The 27,979-nt window shown below is 35.6% G+C and overlaps 1 protein-coding gene across 1 annotated transcript in view; it reads right to left on the reverse strand.

Annotated features, from left to right (window-relative positions):
* Positions 1-27,979, reverse strand: part of LOC149910043 (uncharacterized) — a 234,439-nt gene that overhangs the window by 28,161 nt on the left and 178,299 nt on the right. The window contains exon 4 of the mRNA XM_090110118.1: positions 26,398-26,442. Coding sequence (XP_089966244.1) covers positions 26,398-26,442 — 45 coding nt within the window. The remainder of the gene's footprint in view (positions 1-26,397; positions 26,443-27,979) is intronic.

Below are 27,979 nucleotides of genomic sequence, written 5' to 3' on the forward strand. Positions count from 1 at the left end.
CTTTAATAATCTGTGTCATGGAATACTCACTTATAATACCACAAGAGCTTCAAAATTATCGCTTATTTTCCGATAGGTTCGTTGCAAACAAATGAAGGAGTCAAGTTTTTCAGGTTAAAAAATCACGAGCGCGACGCGCGAGTGATTTTTCCTGAAAAACTTGACGACTTTACTTGTTTGCAGGGAACCTTGAGGGAAATCCCAGATAATTTTGAAGCTCGTGTGGTATTCGGGGGATTATTTTTCCGTCCCAAATGTCGGCCAATAATTTCACAATTGAATTCAACCTGTCAGTTTGACGTCAACTACCAGAGAAAATTTTCAAAAAATTATCAGTATAATACCATGTAGGTTGTACCACGTGACGTCGAATGGTGCAATTCTATTGGTCGATATTTGGGTCGGAAAAATAATCCATGTTATTGCATTCTAATAATTATAGTCGCTGAACTTCTTAACAAAATTTACTTCATCATATGATTGTTGCATGATATAATTTTTCTAAAATAACTTTATTTTCTTTGCCTTCATTCAAAATGAAGTTCTTGTTCAAAAAAGTTTAAATTTAAACAGCACTAGAAAAGCTCTTAGCTGTTTAACTATGAAAACAGAGCTTGCTATAGAAACGTGGTAATCAGAAATAAGAGGAAAAACCATTTATTAATAAATCGCAAAGAATGATGAACGCATCAATAACGAAACAAAAATCAAACCAACAAAACCGCTTCCGTTCTGAAAGTTCATTCTAATATCGTGAACGCGAGTGATTTGAAACATTTTCAGCAGACAATTTCAACTGCCATTCCCGAATTAAATTCCTGCCATTCCTCAACTAGCGAAAATACAGAAATACAACTCTGACGACCATTTGCGGAATAAATAAGGAGACGCGTGGATTCTCATAAAAATTGTACTTTCCGTATCAAGGACGTGCCTCGTGTCGCAATTCTGGAGGTTTTGCATTTTTAAACAGCCCCGGTTCGGACGATGCAAAGCGTACATCGTAAAATATTTCCTGAGCCTATTACGTACTGCGGACTGACGGGTTTGCGTCGTACTGTACGTACTGTACGCCGTACTCCCGGCCCACTGCGACCCACGTACCGTGACTGCTGCTTATGATTACCACGCGAAGTGAGCCTTATTTTATGGCAATACTTAATCAAGCTATGCGCACATGTCTTTTAAAATTTCAGATATTGGAATTATGCTTCAATGTTTCATAAAATTATATGTTAACGATGTAGCATTACGATTTTTAAAATCATGTTTGTGCATTCTTTAAACCACTCTTCTCTGCACACACACGCTTATCATAAATGTCAACATTCTTTGTGTACAGAATGTATTACCAGCAAGAATCGACGTTCCATTTATTAAGCGGCAGAGGAAAATAATCTAGACGGAGCGACACGGCGCAAGTGTTAAGGGTAACTTTTTGCAATTTTCAATTCGTGAGGCGATCAATTAGACAGGGGTTTAATGGATTCCGATGCGATGGGGTCGGTGATCGATCACGGCGAGTACATTAACCAGTAGTTAGACGTTAGCCGCCAATGACGTCGCCGCTGATCGATGGCTGCGCGGGAAAAAACATTATTACTTTTTTCCCGCCGAAATTTCGGGCCACATAAGCAACATCACGCCACGCCCGCGTGAATCTCTTCGATTCAACTATTTGTGTTGCACGAGCAGAACAAGTTGCGATCACACCGTGGAGCGTAAACATTTGCCGAGTAATCGAATTCGTTAATAACGAAGCGAGTTCGACAATAACGGATATCGATGCGATTCACTTCGTAAAGTATAAATTATGTTGTTTAAACGCGTATTGTTGCGTGTGTGTCGGTGATGAAAATAAAATTTAACGGGCCGAATGACAATGGCTCGAAATTATAAATGTAGTGCGGCTCGTGCGTGCCGCCCGCTCGGTGAGGCTCGCCGCTCGGTGCTGCGATCAGTGACTCACGGAAATGTCACTGATTAAAAAACCCTAAAAAAGTAAATCAAATATGGCGGAGGTAAGGTTCACTTTAAAGTCAAAGTTTCTTTGCCGAATGCACGTTCGTTTACTTTGTTAGAAATGAATGTTTGCTCCGCGAAAACAATTTTGTGCTTCGAGTGAAACGAAATTACTAATGATTGCTACTTTTAAAAAGTTGCAAACTTTGGCAACTCTGTTTGCGATTGTTATACTTGTAAGTGGAACAAATTAGTTGCGCAATATGAAACGTGCTGTAATTACTTTATTTCACAAAGATTTTTATGCAGCACTCATTTATGTCAATTAGCTAACATGCAACGTAAGCAGCGTGTAATCAACTGTACTGTCTTGAAATATGTCCGTGTATAAATATTTATTGAGAGAGCATAATGAATACGGGAGCTAAGAAATCCTTGAGATAACTCGGCGTTGTTTCTCGAAATAAGTCAACCGATGTTGTATCAATATTCACACATGACTCGCTCATTTGTAATTGCTTATTTTCGTTCAGCGATGGCTTGAATAATTTAAGATTACGAGTTACAACCGTCAATCGCTCCCATGTTCCGTTTCCTGCGACACATGCGGGCGCGTAAATAACTCAATGTAGACGTTAATTATGTCGAGTGATCTTAAATGAACGAGCCGCCATGGGATGGAACGTAATCGAACGCTGTGTTTGAATTTCGAATTGTTCTAGACATGTGGTCGTCTGTGTTGTCTGTGACCTGTCATTGACAATTTATTTTTTTTAATCCGGCTTGGCTATGGCTATTCATGTGTCAATGTTTGTATTTAACTATTTATAAATATAAAGCATTTTCTGCTTTACGTTTTGTCGACGGTTATAAAATGTACTTAGATTATAATGTTGATTTTGTAACTAATTTCAATTAATTATTTGTTAATTGTGAATTGGTCATAATTCTGCCTGTGCTAACGAAATGAAACCTCAGATATTTCAGTTTATGAACTACTGCTTGTGATGTGGCTTTCGCGAACTTCTGTTAACAAACCTATATTGAATCAGAGAAACTTCGTCAGTCTTGAATAAACTATCACTTATACTTGAACAGTCGTGAATTATATCTGATATGTTTTATTAATTATAAATGAGTATAAACCTAGAATACTGAGGTTAGTTCGGAAGTTTAAGTACTTACGAATTATCGATCATTTCCTTACTTCGATGCATTGCGTAAGAAATGTTGCAAGTAGGTTGCCTATTCGTTGTTTACGATTAAGATTTTTATTCGATTAACTTATAAAGAAGCATACTACATATTAAAAACAACAAAAATAACATCACTAATTTACACTGACCGTACCACAAGAATACGATAACTTCTAATCCTCTATCCCCAAAATTTAAATCAAATAAAACATACAAATTAGTGGTTGGAATTATAATTAATCACGATAAGTTCAAAGGGGCACTATAACAGTAGCAGCCATTAGTTAAAATGGCCACCACTCCCCTTCAGTGTATATTTCATCAAAGCACGGCTAAAAGGGTTATTAAGGAACAATTAGTCGAGTGACCATTTTTAAATGGCTCCAATGTTTTAAATTAGCTATAATGATATGGTACAGGTAATTTATTACAATAGCGGTTTTTTAGTTTGTTCATTTGATTACAATGTAGGTATAGTACCTACATACGGCCATGGCCCATGACTTATAATTATTAGATATTAGTTTTAAAAAGAAAGGAATAATTTCAGATACCAGTTTAAGAAGGCAATACAATACGTGTTAATATAAATTTAACGTTCTGATTTTTTTATAGCAAATGATTGATTATTATCAAACTTTAATTAATTCAAAGAAATAATTATTTACATTGAATATTGCTAAGCGTATTACAATGGAGTAACTAATATGTGATAGCAATATACCTAATGATTCATTCCTTTGATCTGCGCCGCAAAGAAGACAGGCTCAACCACGGCTCTACAAATTGGCTTCATTTAATAATCTTATACCTACTTGCCTTATTTCAAGTCCCTTGTAGCCGTCTTATAGTTAATACCTTGGATATGTGGTGTACCTTTTGTATTTTGTTTACTATATTATTTGTAATAAGGTCATACTGATAATTACGTTACTCATTTATAAGGAGGATGACTCTCTTTCTACCAACTTAAAGCGTAGATTGAGGCAATACTACTACTACGAATCTTAAAAATAGGTAAGTATGTATTGTATATTATATATAGGTATATTTTCATAAAATTTATAAAAAATATTTTTTCAAACACATATTCGGTATACATGCGTTTTAAAGTTTTACAGCTCACTATCGATTTAATTTTCAAGCAACAAAAACGCACAAAAAATCCATTAAAACCATAAAGTTCCTTTTGAAAGCCGACGCCATTGGAAGCAAAAAAACCGCGAAAATAAAAACTTATAACCGAATAAAAATATACGCGACGAACGTTTAAATCCCCCAACAGTTATTTATCTATTTTGCATAATACCAATCGAGTTTGATGGTGAAGAGGAATCGCGTCAACGAGATTTCATCGGTTCGTAATAAACTAGCTTATCTTGAGAAATACTTATACAGGGTGAGTGTGACATACATGTCAAGCTCAAGGATGTAAAACGCTCAGAGATTAAACACGAAGAAAGATATTAAACGTAAATATTAAATTACTACTTAGTAAATTTTATTTAAGTTATAATTCATTTTTTAAGCATTTTATGTTTGTTATGTACATGAAAATATAATGTATGGGCTTTCCATGGACGCCTGTGACTGTATGCTGCGCCGCCGCGCCGTGTTGTTGACCTGATCAATAGCAGGAGAGCTTATCTGTACTTTGTTTTTTTTTGTAGCAAAATTGGGACAAAAATTAAGGACTTAATTCATAATTACAACGGGAATCGAGTACCCAGTCAAGTCAATATATATTCCACAACACCCCGTATATGAAGTTAGGTCTATAAATAGAATGCGTATGCGCTAGGCTAAGTGCTGAACTGGACGGGATGAATCATGGCTAATTATATACTGACAGCACCTTGAGGGCTTCCTGTAGCTATCTGCGGACGCACTTTAGTTTGAGATAGATTCCATAGGCATTTATTGTAATTTTACGTGAGTATTGTGCGCGTAGGAAATAAATTTTGTAGTGATAATGTACCTTATGTAAACCGTTGCGAAAATGGCTGAAATATTAAAAAAAACTTTCGCTACTAAAATATCGAACTATAAATAAATTGACGAGCATTAACCGCTCAAAGATCGAAATCCCCAAAACAGCGATATCCAACTAAAAACTAATAAACTAACCCAAACTTGATATAATGGAGCTAATGATCAACTAATTACCGCGAGCCCACGCACAGCATCCCGTATGCAGCCAGATTTTAATCAGGGTTGTACATTTTAGAGCGAGTGTTAGATTGACGCGGGCTTATCTGATGTTCTACTTGCTAAGCCTTATCGGGTTTATCTATAACAATGTAAATAATTTGAACAAAAAGTATTTGTATTTGAACTGCTAATTACGACAGATTTATGTTGGAAACTCTGGTTAAATCCTATAGAATTACGTTCGCAGAATTTATCTTATAAAACTATTTAGGAGTGCGTTTAGAAGAACACATTATATTCTATAAACAGAATTACCATTATCCTACTTTGCGATGGAAATAAAATTACAGCTCACATGCGAATCAGCAGATTCCCGAACGCAACGCCCACAGCTCGAGTAAACAGCGTCTAATTTAATAACATCCTCAGTAACGAGTATTTATTTAATATCATCATAAGCCCCGTATTTCAGTTATTCCCAACATGAAACACCGCATTAACAAATGCGAAACTAAAATTGAGTTCGTTAAATATGTTGAGAAGTAACATCATTTGTACTATCAGCGCGAATCGCATCCGAGCAACCGTTAGCGTCGTGCAGGGGACTGTGGGCCTTGGACACGGGGCACAGGGCTGGGTTTGCTGTGGCACGGCACTCTTCGGGTGCACTGACGATAATTCTCGGCGCCATTATTAGTCCGCTTTGTATAGGAAATGTTCTCACCATCTGAATCCTCGGGCCACCGAGCTTGAAGATTATTAAGGTTACTCACACGTTCCTATCGATTTATATGACACGCTGCTTCACCTGGCTTTGTCTGCGTATGGGTGAATAGGCGTATTTTCCTTTTAGGTACAGTTATTCTATTCTATTCAATTATTCTGCTATAAGATACCCGATATAAGTAATAGTATAAGTATTTGACGTGTTCTATAAATTTTAAACCCACAGAATAGATCCGTATTTGAGACATCAGATACATTAATTTGAGACATCAGATAAATAGTAGTGCTGAAAGTATTTTAGTTAGAGCGTATCGCAGTAGAACAATAATGTACTATTGCAGTAAACCCTGCTTCCTGGAAGCAACAGTAAATGTGAAAGCAAACATAGTTCCTCAACATCAGGACGCTCCAATAAGATATGCTCACGATTTCAATCCGCTTTAGAGAAATTGTTCCCGTTTGCTTATTAGTGACAATTCATAGTTCAACCTTAAACAAAGAGCTTTTGTTGAATTTGTTGATGGTTCTATAATAACACAAATTTCTCTCCCTAACTGTGGTCTAACAACGCAACCATAACAGTTCTTTTAGTTAAAATAAATTTGGCGCGCTTTTCAAAAATCGAAGCAGACAATTTCGCAAGACTCCTCATGTTCCTAATTCAAAGTACACACAAGTTCCACAGAGTATGCGAACTCGATAAATGCAAATGTAATATGGAAGCCGGGCCGTGTGAAGGGGCTCCGATGATTGGTTGCACAACTCAAACTGGGCGCTAAGACCGCTCCGTACGATATTCGATAACGATTATTGTCTTGATCTCGGGGGCTGTAAATTACTGGGAGTTATTGTAAAGTCGATCCGAGTTTAAGGCGTGGGGAAAATACTGCGATTGCGGCCAGCGTCGGGTTTCTTGGGACTTGAATGTTAAGATGTTTACGATACTGTTTCCACTTGCTTGTTTATTGCACGTTCAGCTTTACAATTGAAAAAATATGCGCTTGGTAAATTAAAATGTACAGCTGATACTCTCCTTTTATTACACGCATACCTAAATATAATTTAAACAACAGGTCAAAATAGACAAAAAGTTAACGTGAAATGTAATAGCAGTAGAAGTGGAAAATATTATGGCGAGTAGAACTATGAAGAATATGCAGGATCGTACTTTTACGGCGGTAGGTTTTATTATTTGGCATGTAGAAACATTAGAATTGAGCGTGCTATAATATACGCAAAGCTTATTAAACTAATTCGTTTAGTGTGACCCCTGCTCACGAACACTTGGTCCATTGAAACGGCGCAGTTAACATAATTCTGGCCACATCCCCGGCTTAGGCCCGCACTGTTATAATTGTTTTCAGCAAAACAGCCTCTGATTTCGGCTCACACGTTCGTAATCCCGGCTCGGTATATCTCTAGGCAGATAACATGAGTGTACCAGCACGGCTTTACCTATTTCTTTGTGTTCAAGAATATCTGTTATGAAAAGTGATTTCAAGAGTGGAGCGAACTTTATGGGAATTCAGAAAAAATATCTTAAAAGAAAAAAAGAGTTTATTTTTCTGTTTATCTGTACATCTTAGCCAAAACCAGTGAGCAGGATTTTATCTAGAGAACTAATGTAGTATAAATACTACAATAAAAAGTTAGGCCAGTGAAGCTAAATTTAAAAAAGTAAAGCTAAATTTTGTGAATTAGTGTCGCTACAACTTTTGTACCTACCTGTTGTGAGACTGGATTATTGGATATGTATGTAAATGGCATTTTGCATCACTCATCTATATTTTCATAGCTTTCTAAACTGAATAAAAAAAATCAAATGAAAAGCAAATCATTTGACCAGCAAATATTTATACAGACTATTAAATAAAGGTTACATTAATATAACAGCTCAAACAGAATTTTGGATCTATAACCGCACTATCAAAATCGAATGTATACAATTTATTCCACTTGATTCTCAAAATAATAATAGGTTAGGTTACCTATGACGAACCAAATAAATATTTTGATTATCAAAATTGTAATCATATCTATTGTGAATAACGTGAACATGCGCGGTAAACGCAAACAGTAAAATTGTGGTGGATTTTTGTCACATTAATTAGAATCCGACGTATTTGCGGATTGTATGGAAATCGATGGAAATCTGATCGCGGTTACAAATGTAATCATTTCAATTCGATATTTGTGTATTGCAGTAATTGGATGCTTGCGATGGCTCTGATAACGATGTGGGCTGATAAGGTTAATGGTGATCAATAAAATACAGGTATTTGACTGACTGGTTGGCTTGGTTGGTAGTGGCCCTGCCTTCCAAGCCAGAGGTCGTGGGTTCGATTCCCACCCGGGGCAAATATTTGTGTGATGAACATAGATGTTTGCTCTGTGTCTTGGTGTTAATCCATACTAATATTATAAATGCGAAAGTAACTCTGTCTGTCTGTCTGTTACTCAATCACGCCTAAACTACTGAACCAATTTGCATGAAATTTGGTATGTGGATATTTTGATACCCGAGAAAGGACATAGGCTACTTTTTATTGAAATATAAATAAATAAATAAAATAAATATTATAGGACATTATTACACAAATCGACCTAGTCCCACAGTAAGCTCAATTAAGGCTTGTGTTGTGGGTACTAGGCGACGATAAATATAATATTTAATAAATACATATATAGATAACACCCAGACCCAAGAACAAATAATTGAGTTCATCACACAAATATTTGCCCTGACCGGGGATCGAACCCGGGACCGTCGGCTCAGTAGGCAGTCACTTTACCACTGCGCCAACCGCGTCGTCATACCATATGTACCACCGTGGTACCAATATGTACCACGGGCGAAGCCGGGGCGGACCTCTAGTTCTCTATATAAGTATTTATTTATAAAATTATATATGTATGTTTATCAGCCATCTGGTTTCCATAGCACAAGCGAAAGCTTAGTTTGGGATCAGATCGTGCCGTGTGTGAAAATTGTCCTGAATATTTATTTATTTATTAACTTCGTTTCTCTCAAATGTGTTGAAAGACTAGATAGATAATATATGTGTACTCATAAGTTAAATAATATAAATTTATTTAACTGTTTAAAATTTGATAAGTACCTAAGTAATTTTATTAAATGTATGAGTTTGATAAAAGGTACTCTATTATTAACACTTTCAAAGAGTAATTTTCCAAGAACAGGCAAGTAAAATGTTTTCAACGTGGATAACTGTACATAATTTTTAGTTCATTTAAAATTTCTTTGTAGTTTCAACATTTTAAGTAATAGTGGATTAATAATATACAATATTAAATACTAAAGTTATAATTGGACTTAAAAATTATATGCAAAGAAATGTATTTATTTTTTATTACACGACTTTGCTTGCAGATGCTATATAAAAGCTATAGCGTTTATTAAATATAAAAAAGAAGTCTAAATAGATTTTGTTTCGTACATTGACACAGTTTCACATATTGAGCAATTTTTATCCTGCAAAATAATCAAGTATCCCGTTCTTTGCTATACAGCTTGTACCGGATACTTAAACACCTCTACAAGCCACACCTACGACTTAATATAAGTCTGACAGCGCTTAGTGAAGAGCGCCCGAGGGCTGAATATTGATAAGTAACAATACAGGACCTCTTGCCTCACTTGACCTCCGACATCCGATCTCGAGCCTCTCCATCCACGTGGATTGTATGTGTTCTATATGTATATATAGACAATCAATAAACCCTTAAAAGATACAGATATAAATATATTGGTAACAACGCGCCTTTGATGTTTGGACAAAAACATTGTGTGTTATTTTCGGCTCTATTGATTTAATTTTTATATTGTTATACTATGTACATATGTATTGTATATTTGCATTTATGTATTAATAGCACTGTTTGTTTTTCTTAACATTGAATATAACAGTTTTAATTTACATTTTAATCACGATTTAGAAATGGTACCGTTATAACTTATAATGACTATATCAGCAAACTTACGCGCAGAGCTTTTTCAGGAATAAAGTTACTGAAAAACAAATTATAGTCTAATATTAACATAATTAAATTGGTATATTCTTCCAATCTATACCGTGAATGGGTCAGTAATACCACATCGATTATCATCGCTAAAACACATAGCAACGAGATATCCTCCAACATCCCTGGAGATATTCAAAACAGATTTATCGTCCGATCCTCCCGGGCGCTGTTCATATACCTAATACTGTTTGAAAAACGGATCCAGCAATGAACAATAACATGAAATTCACATTACGTTTGTTGTACATTGTGGTAAGGCTATTGCGATTCTATTTCATTTATTTTTGCGTAGGCAACTTAAAATTCACAACCTATATTTTTGTTCCCCGTTGTTTCACAAGATTTTCCATTTTTTCAGTTTCTAAGTAACTCACGAAAATTTGAAGTATGTTGCATATACATACTGATAATTAAAACTTTTGCAGTTGGTATTGTTTTGAGAAAAAAGTGGCGTCAACAATACATGGTCACACATATGTGTTTTACAAGCACACCCAGCGAACCCCAACAGACTTATTATGTTTATAAACAAAAGATATTCAATGTTATTATCGTGTAAACAGTGCGTCCCCACAGGGTCGATTATGGGGCTGACATTTTTACGGTGACGTCACGGATATAATTTCATATTTAAGGTAAGGCCGTGGGTCAGTCCCCGGGGGCGCGGTGTACAAACACGCGACAGTGTACCCCGAAGTAGGGCAACGGGGACTTTCAGTTCATTTTAATGATTTAATGCGACGTGTTATTGCATTATTTACTCTTAGTAATTAAAGTTTTGTCAATTATCAAATAAAGAGAGCTCATTCCATTTTGGAACATTGTGCAGTGAAAAGGCTTTTGTTTTTTCGGTACTGTTCGTTGGTTTTAATTTACGCGGGAAATAATTAATCATTGAAATATAGGACAGCCGACATATGCGTAAAAGAACATAAAATTTATACTTATTTTGAAGAAAAATACCAAATATTTCAAAATTTTGCATCGAAAATTGCTCTACGAAGTATTTTTAATGAATTATATTATGGACCATAATTGTAAAAATAGAAAAATAGACCAAGTGACGATACATTATGCGATAATGATGAGACGAGAGTAAGGTCCAGGGAGGTCTTGCTTTGTTATCCATATTCAGCAGACCCTCGAACTGGTAACTGCACTTGACTCACATGTTTTAATTAATGACGCTTTAACTTGATGAAGCTTGTTGGAGGCATGTGACGTAAGACACAAAATACTTGTCCGCATCCTACCCTGTCCTATTTCCTACATAAATCCTGAAAAATACTGGATCGATATTCGTCAAATATTACCTAGTTACACCAGAATAGGTAAAGGCTTTGTGGTCGAATCGAGTGGAAGAGCAAGACTCTTTGCATTTTGAAGTAAACGACGACGTCTCGATGGTAACATATTGGACTACACCTGGACTTGGTGAATTCGTAAATTTTTTAGCTGTCCTGTATAGAAATAAATGTGCACATTCAATTGGGTTTAAGTTAAAATTTCACAATTTTTGAAGCTACACTGAAGCGCCTTATTTATTAAATTATCTTTTAAAGTTTCACAATAGGGAGTTCTGCATTTTATTTTAATGCAGATGCACCTTTCAAACGAAGTATGAAAATTATTTTGTGTAAGTATATTATAGTTCTGTGATAAAAGACTAAGCTGTTAAAGATACAAGTTTAAGTTAAATTACGTTCAAGTAAATAGAGATGTAATTTACCAATACCAGTGTGTAACGAATATGTTCAGAGTATAGAGTGGACAGCGGACAGACATACATTATGCATGTGTGCGTGAGATGGGATCGTTCGATACGACGCAAACAAACTTGTATAACATTTACATAGTAGCTCGGATTACTTCGACATTACTCATTTCTTTTTTAGATAACAATACATGTTGAAATTATTGTTCATGTTAATCTTCCAATAAAATATGTGGCATGTAAAATAATGTTAAAGTCATATTTTAAAAGAAAATAAATAAATAGTATCACCGAACATTGTAATCTTAACACAACACGACAAAATTGTCAGTAAATCTATTATTCAATACTAATTAATTATACATTTAAATACATATTTCGATAACAAAATTCCTCAGTTCTCAGCGTAGAATTTTATAGCTTTGATAGTATCGATGGTTAATGTATGTGATTGAATACATCTCGGTTAAGTTGTCAATAGCGGTGGGAAAGAGGAACACGAGGTTGAGGTAAATACCTTATTTGCATTTACACTTGTTCCTATCAATATTTGATTGATTATTTTGTTTTGATTCTTCAACGGGTGGATAATTTTGTATGGTACTGGAAAGTCATTGTTTTTATTGGTTGTGATTGTATACTCATATTTTTTTATGTTACTTGTTAAAGGTTGGCTTGTTGACAATTATTTTTATTAATGTAACAGGTAAGAAAATGAATATTTGAAATGTTACTGATAAAAGTTAAGTTGTAGGTGCAAACCTTACTACTTAATAACGTATTTCCTCTTACAATTATACAAAGCGTATTTTACAAACTAATAAACGCCCATGTTGAAGCTATTATTTCTTTCAGATTTCCATCTATATAGTAGTAGCAGTGAGCTATCACGGGCGGGCGGCGGGCGCACCGCATCGCGTGAGCCCTTGTTTGATTTCAACTTTAATTGTCCGTCTTCAGCCGGCAATGCTCAAACAATTACATTTCACTTTTGAAGAGCCGTGTAATTGAAACCGATTAAAGATAATCGAATAATTCAAGCTGGGGCGCGGAAGTGTTTTGCTTTTCAGCTGCATTGCAACAACAAGAGTGTTTGATTAAACAGATTGTTTTGATGTCTTATATCGTAGTTGCTGCCAAAAGTTTGATAGTTTAATAACTAAGTTAGAAACCCGATGATTCCAAACATTCACATTAATCATTCATTCGTTTCAATATCAATTGGTCATTTGCTTTTAGCTGAAAATAGCCACAGCGCATCATAAATGAACACGACCGAAAGTGACTAAATGAGAGGATAAAGGTAAGTTTAAACTACTCTAAAGCTGAAGCACTTTGGCCAAATGAAGTTGGTACACGAGCAAAGAGGTCCAGTCGAATGAGTGATGTCCACATAATTGATAGACTGCCCTCGAGATATCGATTCGGCCGAGAATGGAGCGATTGATTAATCGAACGCTTGTCGGCGCCGATCCGACTTAATTGAAAAGTCAACGTCTCGATGTTTCGGCCGATCGATTACTCGATACACGTTCTACTTTCGTTTGATCGTAATTAGCCGGTGTGTTCAGATCATGTCAACAAATTATCGTTAGTTTAAGCTCGGTTGGGCCAGCAATAGTGTTCACGATTTGATAAATACATTATCAATAATGGTGCTGTCATTATTCTCTGCCCTTTATATTCTTTCTGACGAAAGAGTGACGATGCCGGCGATATTGTAGTACGACTTCGTTAATGAGATTATCGGAGGTATTTTAATGTATTTTAATGCTACGTTTGACGCGTGGCATTTACCAGTGATAGATTGAAATGACAACAATAAACAATGCAGAGAAATCAGTTAACATAAACATCACAATTAGTGAACAATGGGCCTCGAAAATTTCAATGCATTCTCATCACAAAGAAGTATAATACTTTTGGAGAACAATTAGCGGTTATAAAAGCCATAATGCTTCGGGTTTCCCCGCACAATGCGAGTGACCGTGGCCGCCATTTTGTGCAAAATTCAGAGATTCACGCGAAATGGCCGACACATCCGTCCGTCCCAGACGCATTTTACTTGTTTAAATATTAAAATAGAGTTTTGAATAATGAGCCGTTTTCGTGTATATTTTACATTTATTGCCGTGTTTGCAGTCCTCGCCAGATTTGATATTCTAGTGTGAATACAGGTTTATCTCTATTTGCACACGCGAATTTGGTATGAAACGTTTTAGAATATTTCAAGTCTGCATTTGTGAGATATTTTATGGGTTGCTATTATTTTATGAGATGAATTTGAAGATTTTCTCTAGTTAGATTCATAAATTTAAATTAGATAAGTATACGTATTGTATAATAATGAAACAGGTATTTTAAATTCTACGCGTATTTATGAACACGCCACATATATACCCTCATATTCCGAAAGAAAGTTATGATTAACAGTCCCATTCTTTGTAACAGCATACGTATAAAATAAGTTCTTTTGTAAAGCGTGTGCAGACAGCTTTCCTTGGCTTTGGGGGCATAAATTACACGCACACACGCGACGTAATAAAGAGTTCTTTACGAGGCCCGGCGGGGTCCGCAACAATGGCGTCCGCAAGTTGGCTGCAGTCGATGCTTCGGACGTATCCGGTGCATCGTGCATCCATGGTGGAATTTCAGCTATACACCGCTTTGTTCCAAGATATTTCGAGAATGTTTCGTGTTGTGGGGACGCTCGTAATTTATAAGGGAATTATGCAACGAATTGTTTTCATAAGATAATTTATGTTATGTGGTCGAAATAATTAGTTCGGTGCACGTAGGATATTCATCGTTGTACTTCCTTATTGTTTAACGTGTTAGCAGTTAGATAATGCTCAATATAAAATACACCTACTTTAATTTTCATCATACGGAAATGTTATTTTGTAAATACTATTTCTGTTCTACATATTAAAGGAAAATTAAAGACGTTACTTCCTGTCAAAGAGAATAACAGCAGAGTAAATTTTGTACAAAGAAGTGTCACACACACAAATGTTGAACAAAAATAATTGTTCCATTCCGAATTTTCACAAGTTTAATTAAAATAAATAACAATAGCGTAAACTTAGAGAATGTTGCATTATTAACGCCTGTAAGAAACAGCCTTAAAAGCCTTTTTGCTCGAGTTCTCACGTGTTTTGTGCCGGAGTAGCGACGTGTGTAAGAATAAACAGACGCGAGTGTGCACATAGCTTTATAGACTGCGAACAAATGTAAGTTAGCAGCACAGAGTGTACACGTAGCCTAATGAAGGAGCCTTGTACGATATTTATTGTGAGATCCTTGTTACATGCGACACTTAGAGGAGATATTCCACTATGAAGGTTTTTGTTTTCGCAAGAAACTACGGATGGGGGTGATGATAAAGTACACTTTGAAAGGGTAAATCTACACTGTAATTATGATGGTATAGTATAGATAGGCGTGGTTGCGTGTGCATTTTATGTAGGTATTTACTTTATAAACAAAACTTTGATGAAAGTTATATATTAAAATAAGATAAAAGTTTAAGTAAACATTCCGAAGCTTACGGATATATTTAGAAAAAACGCTACATTATTTCCATAAAGTGTACCTAATTGTTTTTAATCCTTAAATCCTCCCAAAGTTGTACCGACAAAATTAACAGATTCATAAATAATTAAATACCGCAGTCGGCGCAATTAACAAATATCTTTGAAATGATTATAAAGTTTCAGAACTTGCTGGCTATTTAGCAAATACTTAAAACAATTAGATTTAAATATCTGAGTGTCTAGACTGAACAATTTTACGTGGAGTATTTAAATATAACATTTGGTATTTTAGTGGCTGTAGATAATAAAGGAGATGAGCGAGCTTTAAAAGCGCAAAAAGCTTTTGGCCAAATTCGTTGACCCTTCGCTAACTTTTTAATTCTCGTTACCTTTGCTCACATTTATGTAATTATGTGTGGATGATATTTTTTCAGCAGTGACAGGTATAATGCATTATTATAAAACTAGCGGTCCGCCCCGGCTTCGCCCGTGGTACATATTTACGTTTTCTCTACATAAAAACCATCCTCGTACTTCAAGGAATATAATAAAATAAAAGAATTATCGAAATCGGTTCAGCCGTTCTCGAGTTATGCGCTTACCAACACATTTTGCGATTCATCAAATATAAAATTCTCGTGTCACAATGTTAGTCTGCATACTCCTCCGAAACGGGTGGACCGATTCTCATGAAATTTTCTGTGCATATCGGGTAAGTCTGAGAATCGGCCAACATCTATTTTTCATATGTACCACGGGCGAAGCCGGGGCGGACCGCTAGTTTTTATATATAAAGATTAGTAGTTCGTCAGTTGACATTCAACGAAGCATACTTTGTGCTTTGTAATTCAACCTAATAAGTATTATAATTGCAATAAATGTATTAACAAAGTGAAGTTTAAATTTAAAAATCGAGTTTACTAATTAATTCAGTTAATAGAAAAATATAGGATGAAACAACACTTATAGATAATTTGCTCTAGTAAAAGACGTAAGTAAATCTAATAATAAATAAATCAATTATTTAAACGAACTTTTTTATGAATTGCAATTAATGCTATCAAAATAAAATATGTTATTTCACACCATTCAGATCAAATATCTTTCGAAAGACTATTTATGGTTTCGTGGTATTTTTAACATTTCTTCCTCTTAGGTCATACGGTCAATTTGTTGTAAATAGATGAGTTACGTAGAAATGTATGAAATTAAGGAATATTGTACAAAGCTTTTAATAAAATTCTTAAATTCTAACCATGCGCTTGCTAAATTATTAAAAACGAAATAATGAAGAAATTTAAAAACATGTTTTTTAACGCAATAAATTCCCAGCGCAATAAAAACGTAAAGACAATTTATATGCAGCTTGAAATAAGCAATTTAAATGTGAATTGTTGATACGAGTGCGTGTATCGTAGACATATGCAAAGTTCTGCCAACGACATTTGGATAAGAAAACTCATTATTTCGCCTTTACGACATCTAACTTACTGCGCGGATAACTGCGTGCTCACGCTAGTGATGCGCACGATTATAACAATTACATTATAAGTGTATAAATAAACGATAATTTAATTTATAGAAACATGTTACACATACTAATAATATTAGTACAATGTTGCACTAACATAATTCTGTTAATATGTTTATGTGTCACGTCTAAACAACTGAATGGGTAAGGAAGAAAAGTAGATAAACCACATCAATCGAAAAATGTGCTATTTTCCTGATCTTACGCATATAATGTGAAAAAGAGTCTTTTTACAAAATACTTGAACGTTATTTTATGAGACAAAAGAATCGAGTTGGTTGTTTGACAACTTTTAAACTTGAAATGATTATTATCGTTCTGAAGTTTTTGCGACTAGCCGATTTAGATAAAATTTTATATGCAGATGAAGTCGTCTTTGTTTGAAAGCCGGGAAAGTGGAAGTTGTAAGACTTTACAGCGGACTTTAAGAGCAACATATATAATACTAGCGACCAGCCCCGGCTTCGCACGGGTGCAATGCTGATACTAAATACATACACTACAGAAAAACTGTGAACGTTGTACCTATATAAAATTAAAAACATAGCGGCCCGCTCGACTCGCCCGATAGCCGGGCGGCGCGGCCGGCCGGTACCGCCGCAAACGCTACGTCCCGCAATTTTTAAATCTGTAATATCTTCGAAAATATTCACTTAAATCATACGGTGTAAAGGGCCATATAGATCTATATTAAATGAACAATGTATTCAAGGTATTTAATTGGTTAAGGATTAATGCTGTATTGGTTAAAATCGCATCGAAAATTAGCCATTATTTGTCGTAAAAAGTAAATGACAAAAAAAAGTTATTGTGGGTTATCCATAAGAGATAGACATATACTATCGCGGACTTTTCTGTAGACCTTTTCAATGTGTATAATACTTAGTACATTATTTTGATAAAACTCGTAGGGTTCAGCCTGCGTTTGCAATGTAAGCGGAAAAAATGTAAAAATTTACGACATCACATTAGAAACCTCAAAAATAACAGTTCTTCTCCACTATTTAATGGATGTTATTATAAATATAAACCTTCCTCTTGAATCACTCTATTTATTAAAAAAAACCGCATCAAAATCCGTTGCGTAGTTTCAAAGATTTAAGCGTACAAAGGGACATAGGGACATAGGGACAGGGAAAGCGACTTTGTTTTATACTATGTAGTGATAGTGATAGTGATATTAAATGTATACTTTAATAATGTATTGAGGGCAAGCATTCTGACCGTGCATGTACAGACATCATTTTAAAAAGGAAATAATAGGAAAGCTCCTGGGAGACTCCTCGTCTGCAACTAAAAATGAAAAAATAAACATAGAAACTATTTTAATATCAATTCAAATCTCTACAGGAACACTATTTAAAAGTATTTAACTTCTAATTGGTCAATACTACCATTCAGTTAAAAAGATAACTTCTCTGTTTCGCTGTTATCTGCTGTAACAAAAACGATAAATCAAGCTAATGACGTCGGAAGCCATAACCGACAGCCTATTGCAGTTGCGACACATGAGTGACTGGACACCGGGAAGTTTAGAAAAATTATAACAGGTGTCTTGCTTTTGAAATAACACCTGTTATTTGTGAGATTTTTTTTCGATCAAGTTTATTGTGATGTGACTTTGACTGTGTACATTTTGTTATTGCAGTTATTTGATTTTGATGCTGTAGTATAATAATAATAGCGTCAATATCATTAATTATAAAAGGCAACTGCATATCTTGTACCAAAACGTTAATGTAAGGTATTATAATTCAAATTAGGTAGAGTCGAACATGAAGAATATTATGTAAAACTACATGAAAACAGTAAAATTATCATCAACTTAGAGTTGTTGCATAGCTATTCAAAAATTATTGGAACAGCTTTTATCCCTATCACTTTACATAATTATAACAGTGTCACCGCTGTTATTTCACTACGTTATTAGTAGCAGTGATTTCCCCGTCACAGCCCTCAGCCGCTGACGTAATAAAAGCAACCTGAGCCTTTTGAACGTCAATTTATCGACAATTTCCCACGACCTTTATCATGTCGAGGTCTTTCGCTCGTTAATAAGTTGTTGCAAGATAATTAATTTTGTTCAATTAATTTACATGTACGATCGTTATTTTTCTTATGAATTTTATTAATGATATGCGGATGTCGGTTTTCTTGATACTTAGCGTGGTTAATTAGTGGCTTAGGGAGGAATTAAATTACTTTTGATTATATTGTAAATCTTAATGTTTTAACTTATTTGTGTGGGAATAATAGAGTTCTATTTTTGAAGACGTTATTCTTTCAGCTAATGGAGCCTGTTTTAATTCATATTAACGACCGTCGAAAGAAATAATAATGAGCAATGTTAAGCACGATTTATAAATAATTCCACATTATTTTATACTATTTAATATTTATAAAGAATTAAAACACTACTTTCGATCTGATTTTACATTCCAAGTGAACAAACAGCCTCTCCGAGTGGTCACTCAGTGTGCAAGCAACTTTAGCTTTCAACTAATGAATAGATACCGTATTGAATGAAATAAGAGACAGTTTCATATCGCTGTGATAGGTTTCATTTGAATAAATCGATTCTGGTTTTCGTTTGAAATTTTACTTCGTTCCGATTGCTTAAATGGGACTTAACATAAATTAAAAGGAAGTAATACTACTTGTAATTTCGCCACATTTTATCTCTTAGTGCACTGGCTATTTGGCTGAGTGTGATTTGTAATTGTTTAAGCAGATTTGATATAAATTAAGCCTAAACTGGTCGTCTATTTCTCGACTGAGTCAATATATTCATAAGTAATTATGTAATTAGACGATTATTTATTATTTTACTATTAAAACTAGCTTGAATGCAATTCCAAGATCGTCGAAGCATTCCATTCTACACTACATCGCATCGTTAACCTTGTTTTCTTCCAACGACCAGTTAAATGAGATTTAATGACGATAATTTCGTTTTGATGATTGGCGTGATGAGATATTTTGTGTTACAAATCTAGCCTCAAGGTATTTCAAAATCTTATAAAGTGCATTGTCCTAAAAGAAACGTAATGCTTTATCAGAACATTATTTCATCGCATCATGTCCCATCAAACGAAACAGACGTTTTAAATATTAACCAAAACAAACGAACATGACAAAATAATAGAAACACGTACTTAAATACTATCCATGTCATATTACAGCGATCTAATTATAGATATCCATATCGAACATCTATAATTAGTAAAATATGGGAGTGTAAGAAAATGTCGATAATATTTCGTCGACCGTAATTGAAAGTTTCACACCCACGCACAAAGAACTAACAAACGAAAGCTCCAAACAAAACAACATGAATGAATAAGCACTCGTTCCGTGTCAGTTATCGGAGCGCGGCCGCAATTAGCTCGCTTCGCCCCGCTCGCCCCGCCCGGCCCGCTCGCGTCGCGTGCGAAGCGATTTAATAAGGGACACGCACGGAACCTGAACAGACTCGTGAAAAATAACCATTGTTATGTAAATAAATGCTTTCGTGATTAAGATAATTTATTGGACTATTCCGTTTTTTAGCCGCAACACACAATGGATCTGAACAGGACCGCTTTAATGTCTGTTTAGTCTGAAAACAATGTTTTCAAGAAAGGATTAATGTTTGCAGTGTACTCTTTTACTCATAATTTATTTGGTATTACGCGGAAGCACCGATTAATGAAGTTAATTAGTTAGTATTTAATATGGTATCATGTTTCATACGATTAGACAGGGGCCCGAATACCGCAGGGTTATTAGGGATAACCCTTCGGTATCAGAATTCCATCTACACACACGTACATTCACATAATATTTCGATGTTGAACAAATGTTGAACATCTACAACAGTGTGTCAAATCACTTTATAAATTATTCATTCAAAGAACATTTCTTTCACATAAAAATTGTCATTTATGATATTTACGAAAGCAATAGAATGACACAATATAAGCGAAAGATCGAAGTGCACATAAATGATGGTAAAACCGAAATACAATAAAACCTTCGTTCGCTGAACAATAATACGGAATCCTCTTTGGCGCGCCTTTTCCTCTCGTCTCGTGGAAATAAAAGATCCTATCAAAATTTAAACGTATCTCGGAGGGAGAAATGATTGTTGTTTTAAATTCAAATTGTTCCTACATTACTGTTAATGTGCTAGACAAATATTTAATAGCCAGTCGGGTATTATATGTTTTATTCTTAAAAGGTAATGAATAAAAAATGTTCGTGCGTGTTGACGAAATTGTGTAGTGTTTTATATTGTGTATGGGCTATTGGGGTAGAAAAGTGTTTATTATATGCTTTAATGTAGGTAAATTTATGTGTAGTAAAATCGGTTCAGTAATTTTGTATATGAAGAGACAGACTAGGGTTTATTATGTGCGATTTGTTTCAATATACATAGTCTTCTAGTTTCTGCAAATGGTCCCACATAATACGATGAACTGATCCAAGCAAATCTAGAACGCTCTGAGAGTAAAATATAGTTATTGCGAAAAAATAGACACTAATATTTTTACGCGTGTACATACATAACTTTTTTGTGGCTGTTGTTATGTTTACGAGCGAACATAATATTTTCTATTTCAACTAAGATAAATATGAGAAAATTAGCTCGATATTTTATTGGTTAAAACAACATTTATTACAATATTTTTGTATACTATGAGACGTTTAATAGTTTGCTTATAGATGTTGTTTATTAAGAAAATATTGATACATTTATCTTACTTCTATAACATTTTACCCTATATCTCTCTGTGAAATAGTATTTACAAGAATTAAAGACAGTAAAGCCAGTTACCAAGTAAGATACGGGTAGTTCTACGAAAAACGATGTGTGGGTAAGCAGATAAATCTATTGATGGGTTACTTCAGAGGAAAAAAAAATCAGTTTCTCAATGGTAGATCGTAAACGTAATTAGTAAAACATTCTATTAGATCTAAATTCTATCAATAAAAATTAAAAAAGCTATAAACAAATAAACTAAAGCTAAAGCAATAACATGCGACGAAAAATCCCACAGAAAAGCATTGTTTTGATGAAATTGTTACTCGCATTTCGGGAACACTGTTGTTCATAGTCCAAGCACTTAATTCAATTTGCGATATGCAAAACTGTATGTAGCAAAATAAATGAATTAACCGTATTCCGTCGCGCGGCGTTACACGCTTAACTCGATTCCCTTTGTGAAAATTTACAAACAGACGCAGTGCAAGAGCTGTTTAAATACAAAACAAATGAATGCGCCCGGAATGCGCGCTAACTTTTGTTATTTAATATAACGAGACCATATGGCAAAGACGCTAATCTTATTAGCCTATGCTTCAAGTTCTTTATTAACATATTGTGGTGTAATTGCAAGATATTTAATAATCTTCTTACCCGCGTTGTTATTTGTAAATTATTACAGTTCAGACGGAAAACAAATAAACGGTTTCCCAGTTATCATTATTATTAAGAACCTTAACCATAATACGAGGTACAAAGAACCAAGGAAATATATTAACTCGGTAGACTTTAAAATATGGCTTCACGGTCTGAAAGCAGAAAACCGCGGGTTTGTCAAATGAAAAATTGTGTTACAGCTTTACTCGAAAGGGGAATTTATTAATGTCCTTACATTTGCTCGTCGAAATGACTGATCGTACGAAATTGTAAAACTAAAATGCAAAAACGGGACCATTAATCTTTTTATCTAACGTTCTGAAACTTGCGATTCCCACAAATGACCTGTGTAAAGCGAGCAATAACTTGATTTGCGGATAAATGGCCCGGAATATGATCTACCGCACGCCACAATACCTTTTGAACGTAGACATTTTTGCTCACACCTCCATTGCGCCATTAGTATCGGAGAACCTGCATAAAGTGGAGTTACAGCGGCAATTGACGATAAACGCTAATAGTTGCATATTCGTACCGGCGGCCTGCAGTTTTAATGCTCTCTATTACACTTTACCTTTAATAAAAGTTGGATATTTTAGAACGTTTCTTCATTACGCTTACGCTATTGTAAGTTTTCATTGAACATTTTCTCAGGTATAATAACAGTTCTACACGAGGATGTACTAATGAAATGAATGATATTAGCTCAGAGTCTAAATTAGCTGTGCAATATTATTATTTAAAAATAAACATGAATATTGAATACGTAAACGTATGGACATAAACTTTTACTTAAATACGGATACATTTAGCGACGTGATTCCCCAAATTCTACATTTACAATAAACGTCAAATGAAAAATGGCGCAGCTGTCACAACGGTTATTGATGAGCGTCACAAAATGGCTAAAATTTACTTTTACGGGTGTCAGATTAGCTCCCGCCGCCGTGACGGCTGATTCTCCTAAGTGACGCGAATCACTCGGCACGACAATGGCGATCGTCACCGCCGCAAATGGGAAATGAATTGCAATTTGTGAACGCGATCAATGTTTGCGCTTTCACATGTCATTCTTAATAAACAATTTACCGTGTGTAATAAGATTTAGAAACGACGGCGCCGGCCTTATGTTCAACATTGAGTCGCATTAATAAATATTCTTTTGAAGAAATAAAAGCTACGTAATTTAATAAAGACGCATAACCAATCAATAGCAAACAATAGAATTGGAAGCATTCTAGTTTACACTTAAATCTCCAAGAGATCCAAGTGCATTTAGAAACTAGAATCCTTAGAAAGTTAGAGGTACGTGACTAGCAGTTCTCCCGGCCTGCAATCTGCAGCCCGGTTCGGCGCCAATTAGTTTCGACGCTTCTGTTTAGGGCTGCGGCGGCTGGAGCACCCTCCGCTGCTCTGTTCACGAGGCTCGATGGATCGCCTCAATGGATGCTCCATCACGCCCCGCAGTTTTGTACCGAGCCGTCAATAGCGCTAATTAAAACCAGTAACAAGTCGGCTCGGCTGCTCGCGCTGAAATAGGCTCTCAAAAGCGTCAATATTGGCGCCAATTAAATGATTAACATCGAATGCCGAACCAATTTACTAATTAATCCTTTTAAAACTTCGAGGAGTGTAAATGAATAGCCTAAATAGCCGGTAATTTTAATCCTGCTCGAGATCGGTGAAATAGAAAATCTTTTATCGTGAGCCCTAAACGATAGGTAAAAGGAAGACATCCGAAGAAGCGACTTCAGAAATTAATGGATTCGAAAACTTAGCAGGAACAATCTCGTCGATTCCAACTTTTGCACTAAGAATCTAAGCACGTTTTAATTCGCAAGTTTTCAGGCTTGATGACTGCACCCCTTGAGGGAGTCGGTTCGTGACGGGACTCGCGATCGGGACAATAAAAACCTCGGAGGTGGGGCGTTTCTTTCAGGAAATTAGCTGTCACATTAGTTGGCTATTAACGCTTCGTTTTCGGTTCGATCGCATTTTTCCCGCTCGCTCGGGTCGGCCTCTAATTTGTCGCGTCATGATGAATCATTTGTGTGCCTTCATGTTATAAGCCGTGACATATTCGCGATAGGGGATTACCGATCTGTTTTATTTTTGCTTGTATTCTCCGTACTTAAGGATATATAAGGATTTTTTTTGCCAAAAATATTTCTTAAATCCTCTGAGATGCGATGTTGTGAAGCAAAAGCAATTATCCTAAGTGGTACTTAACACATGAAACTGAAAACTGTAAACTTGCACATAAAAAGTTATCTTTAACAAAATGTTTCCAATGTAAAACGCCGCACTATAATTCAGCAGGTCAAGCGCTGAATAGCCGCAATCCGCCGGCCACTATCATTAATACCGCGCCCATAACCGCTAGCACCGCACAATACTTCGAAGCGTATTTATCAGAAGTGCTAGTCGGAATCCACTTATTCTCATCTTGACAAATCATAAACTATCCAATCTCATTGGAACGGGAAAGCTCATTCTGCGAGCGCTCGCAATCTAGCGCGAGAGGCTGGCTCCAGCGGAGTTATTACGGCGAGGCACCAATAATTCAATGGTATAATTAAACGAGATTGCTTGTACCGGCTACATCACTCGGAGCGAATTAAGTTTACGCGGCTAATTATGAGTAATGAGTTATTTCTCGTTCTGCCTTCAATATTCCCTCTGTTCCTGACGGTTCTCGTTTTTATTTTCTCCGCTTCTCCGTTTGCGATCTCGCTCGGAACGTAACTCTGGCTTCAATTAGTTTTCCCGTAGTTAAATGTAATGGGTTACGCTCCACGACGATTTTATTACGCGACTGCTTACAAACTTTGACACGGTAATTACCCAAGTCCAGAATTCGAATGGTAATTAAAATTTGTTGATTCACTTCTTTGTTTGCGACGGCAAAGTTACGTTTCGTTATTTGTCTAATTTTAAACAATTACATGACAGTTGTGTAGGCGACGGCGACCAATGAATGTAATTTTTGAACCCTCTACAAAAACGTCGTATTATTCTTGAAAAATTGTAGTTAATGCAACGTAATTTGAACAGGGGTCCTGACAAATCCAATTTTAATAAAATATGATTGACAATAAATTCATGGATAAGCAGGAAACGACGAGGAGGGGTGTAAATTTATTGTGCAAAGCTATTAGCACCTTAATGCAGTGTCGCTCCTACAGAATATTGATTTAAACAATAAAAAAAGCTTTCAATTTTTATGAAAATCGACAAAGATTCGAGAAGCTGAACACGAAAGGGTATTTAAATATATTTATTAAAGCGTGAAATTTCCATTCTATCCTCACAAAGCTGAAAACGAACTTCGAAACAATTGGCAAAACCGAGCGCCCAAAGAGTTTAAAAGTTAAAAAAGCGTTCGTTACAGAGGACACATAGAAGTGCAATTAGAGCAAAAGGGCGAAGGGATGCAAGTGACCTCACAACGATCGACTCGCATCGTTTTTTACAATTTTCAAAGCCGTAGAGGCGCGGCGCATGAATACAGATTCGAAATGACACGGTTATGTGTCGTTTTTTCGTGCGTTGTTTGAAGGTAGTTTGCAGTTCCTCGCACAGTGACGGCTGGCGTGACTCGTATTTATGAACGGGTTAGTGGCGTGGAAACCGGCTTTTATGGCCGCAACGTGGCGCTTTTGTTTTTGTTGCAAAATATATTATAGTTCTGTTCGCTGGCAACGAAACATCCGCGTGTGGAGCAGCCATTCTGGCGTGGTTATCGTTTCACAGCCGCGCGTGTGCGATCATAATCTCGGCCTCACTACATTTACTTTATTTATATTATTTCTAAAGTAAGATACTTCCTAAGCACTTGAAATACCAGCATTCAATATTTAAGTCTTAATGAATAACGTTATAAATAATTAAACGTCGATGAGACGTTGCTCGGTAAATAGAATGTTAATATCAGAGGAATAAATAATGTCGTCATAGAGTTGAGGCTTTCAGTTCTCTATCAATTAAACGCGTGTAACTGATGAAGTAATAAATGGGCGGGAACACTAAGCAAATACCCGCACACGGCAGTCGGCACACACACACGCACGCACGGCGCACGCACACACCGGCGCGCTCTAATTAGCGCAGTCGGTAACGAGCCAAACTTTACTCACCGTGGATATTCTGAAGGCCCCGTCTCTGCAACTTCGCATTGTTTTCTGTGGACAAACAATTTTTGTTTATAATTATCGTTTAATTGGATATTTGATACCGGCTTCCAAACTGGGCCATCGTATTGTTGGAGAGACAGAAAATTATAATTTTGTTCGCGTTTTAAGCGATCTCATGTTTTATTTACAGAGGGAGTCTTATTTTAATGATTAAGAAATACTTTGACGAGATGTAAAAGGACGACTTTGTGCATCTTATCACGAGCGGATCTTAATTCCAATGTTCGATCTAAAACTACAAAAGGTTTCCAATAATGGCAGGTACATACAGTCGGGAGGCTGGCTCATTAAGCGTTCGAGCGAGAGGATAATGACGCTAACCGATATCCTTATTTAGTGCAAATTGCGTTCCGACACCGAGCCGATACCCAGCTTCCGAGCCGACTCCGATTCGCAACATGTTTACTAATGATTTGGGATTTAGATGTATCGTTACCGGAGGTTCTGTGGTGGACCTAATGGTCGTAAAAGATGGCTGTAGCGTGTAGATGATGGCCTGAATGACTAGAGTAAATTCTAGCATTGAAATTGAGCTTCATTATTACTGGTAGCTCGAGGAAAACATATACTGTAAAACTGCCACATATATTATAGTACTTATAATACAATACTACATACTAATTATGGTTGTGATAAAAACCCAGGAGTGGGCTAATTTCCTTTATTAGATTTTCATTTCATTAACGATATTCGCAAAAGTAACAACAGTTTAATTATAAAAGTATCTGTTTGTACGAAAAACAAACATGAACAGGAAAGTACAAAAATATACATTCAGATATAAAAGCTCTGTTATAAACCATATTTCAGTATCGCAGCGCAATAAATATTTGGAGCATTGCAAATATTATCAAATTCTTCATAACGGCATAAAACTCGCTCCAAGACCGAAACATCGCATTTTATATAATATTGTAATAATATGGAGAGTATACAATAATTTCGCGAGCTAATAATGTTGCCTTGTTTATATTTATACGGCAATGTTAGTTAGGTAAATGTAATTAATTTCGCTTCACTTAATATTTGATTTGATATATTTAGTTTGGCGTTTAATCGTGAAGATTTTTGAAATAAATACGGTTTGGTTAATATCTAGATAGAATTCTTGTTCAGAAGTAAAGTTCCATTTATTTATAGCACAGAAACGTATTTATAGCTTTTTAGAATGATGAGAAACTTTAGAAATCTTAACAGCGATTTAAAGTATTATTTTGTAGTTATTTCTGGTGTATATTCTGTTTCGTGGTGTTCGATATTAAATTATGTATTTTGATGGTTCAAAAGCGCTTCTAAAGGAAGTCTAATTGAATGATTAAATGTTTGAGTATAGTTTATATGATTAGAAACAAATTACGTATCTTAATATTCCCACATTCTTCTTCATGTTAGAACAGAACTGAACTGCGTTGGGCTTACGACAATCGACACTTGAGTTATGTACCGACCCTGCTTTACGATCTCGTAGCTGTTGATAACATTGCCAATGCAATTCAGGTAATTGTATACCTTGCTATGATTTATA

The sequence above is a fragment of the Colias eurytheme genome, chromosome 2 (genome assembly GCF_061535395.1).
Source record: "Colias eurytheme isolate Ceu_HAF_F1 chromosome 2, ilColEury1 Martin Lab GWU primary, whole genome shotgun sequence".
Classification (NCBI taxonomy): domain Eukaryota; kingdom Metazoa; phylum Arthropoda; class Insecta; order Lepidoptera; family Pieridae; genus Colias; species Colias eurytheme.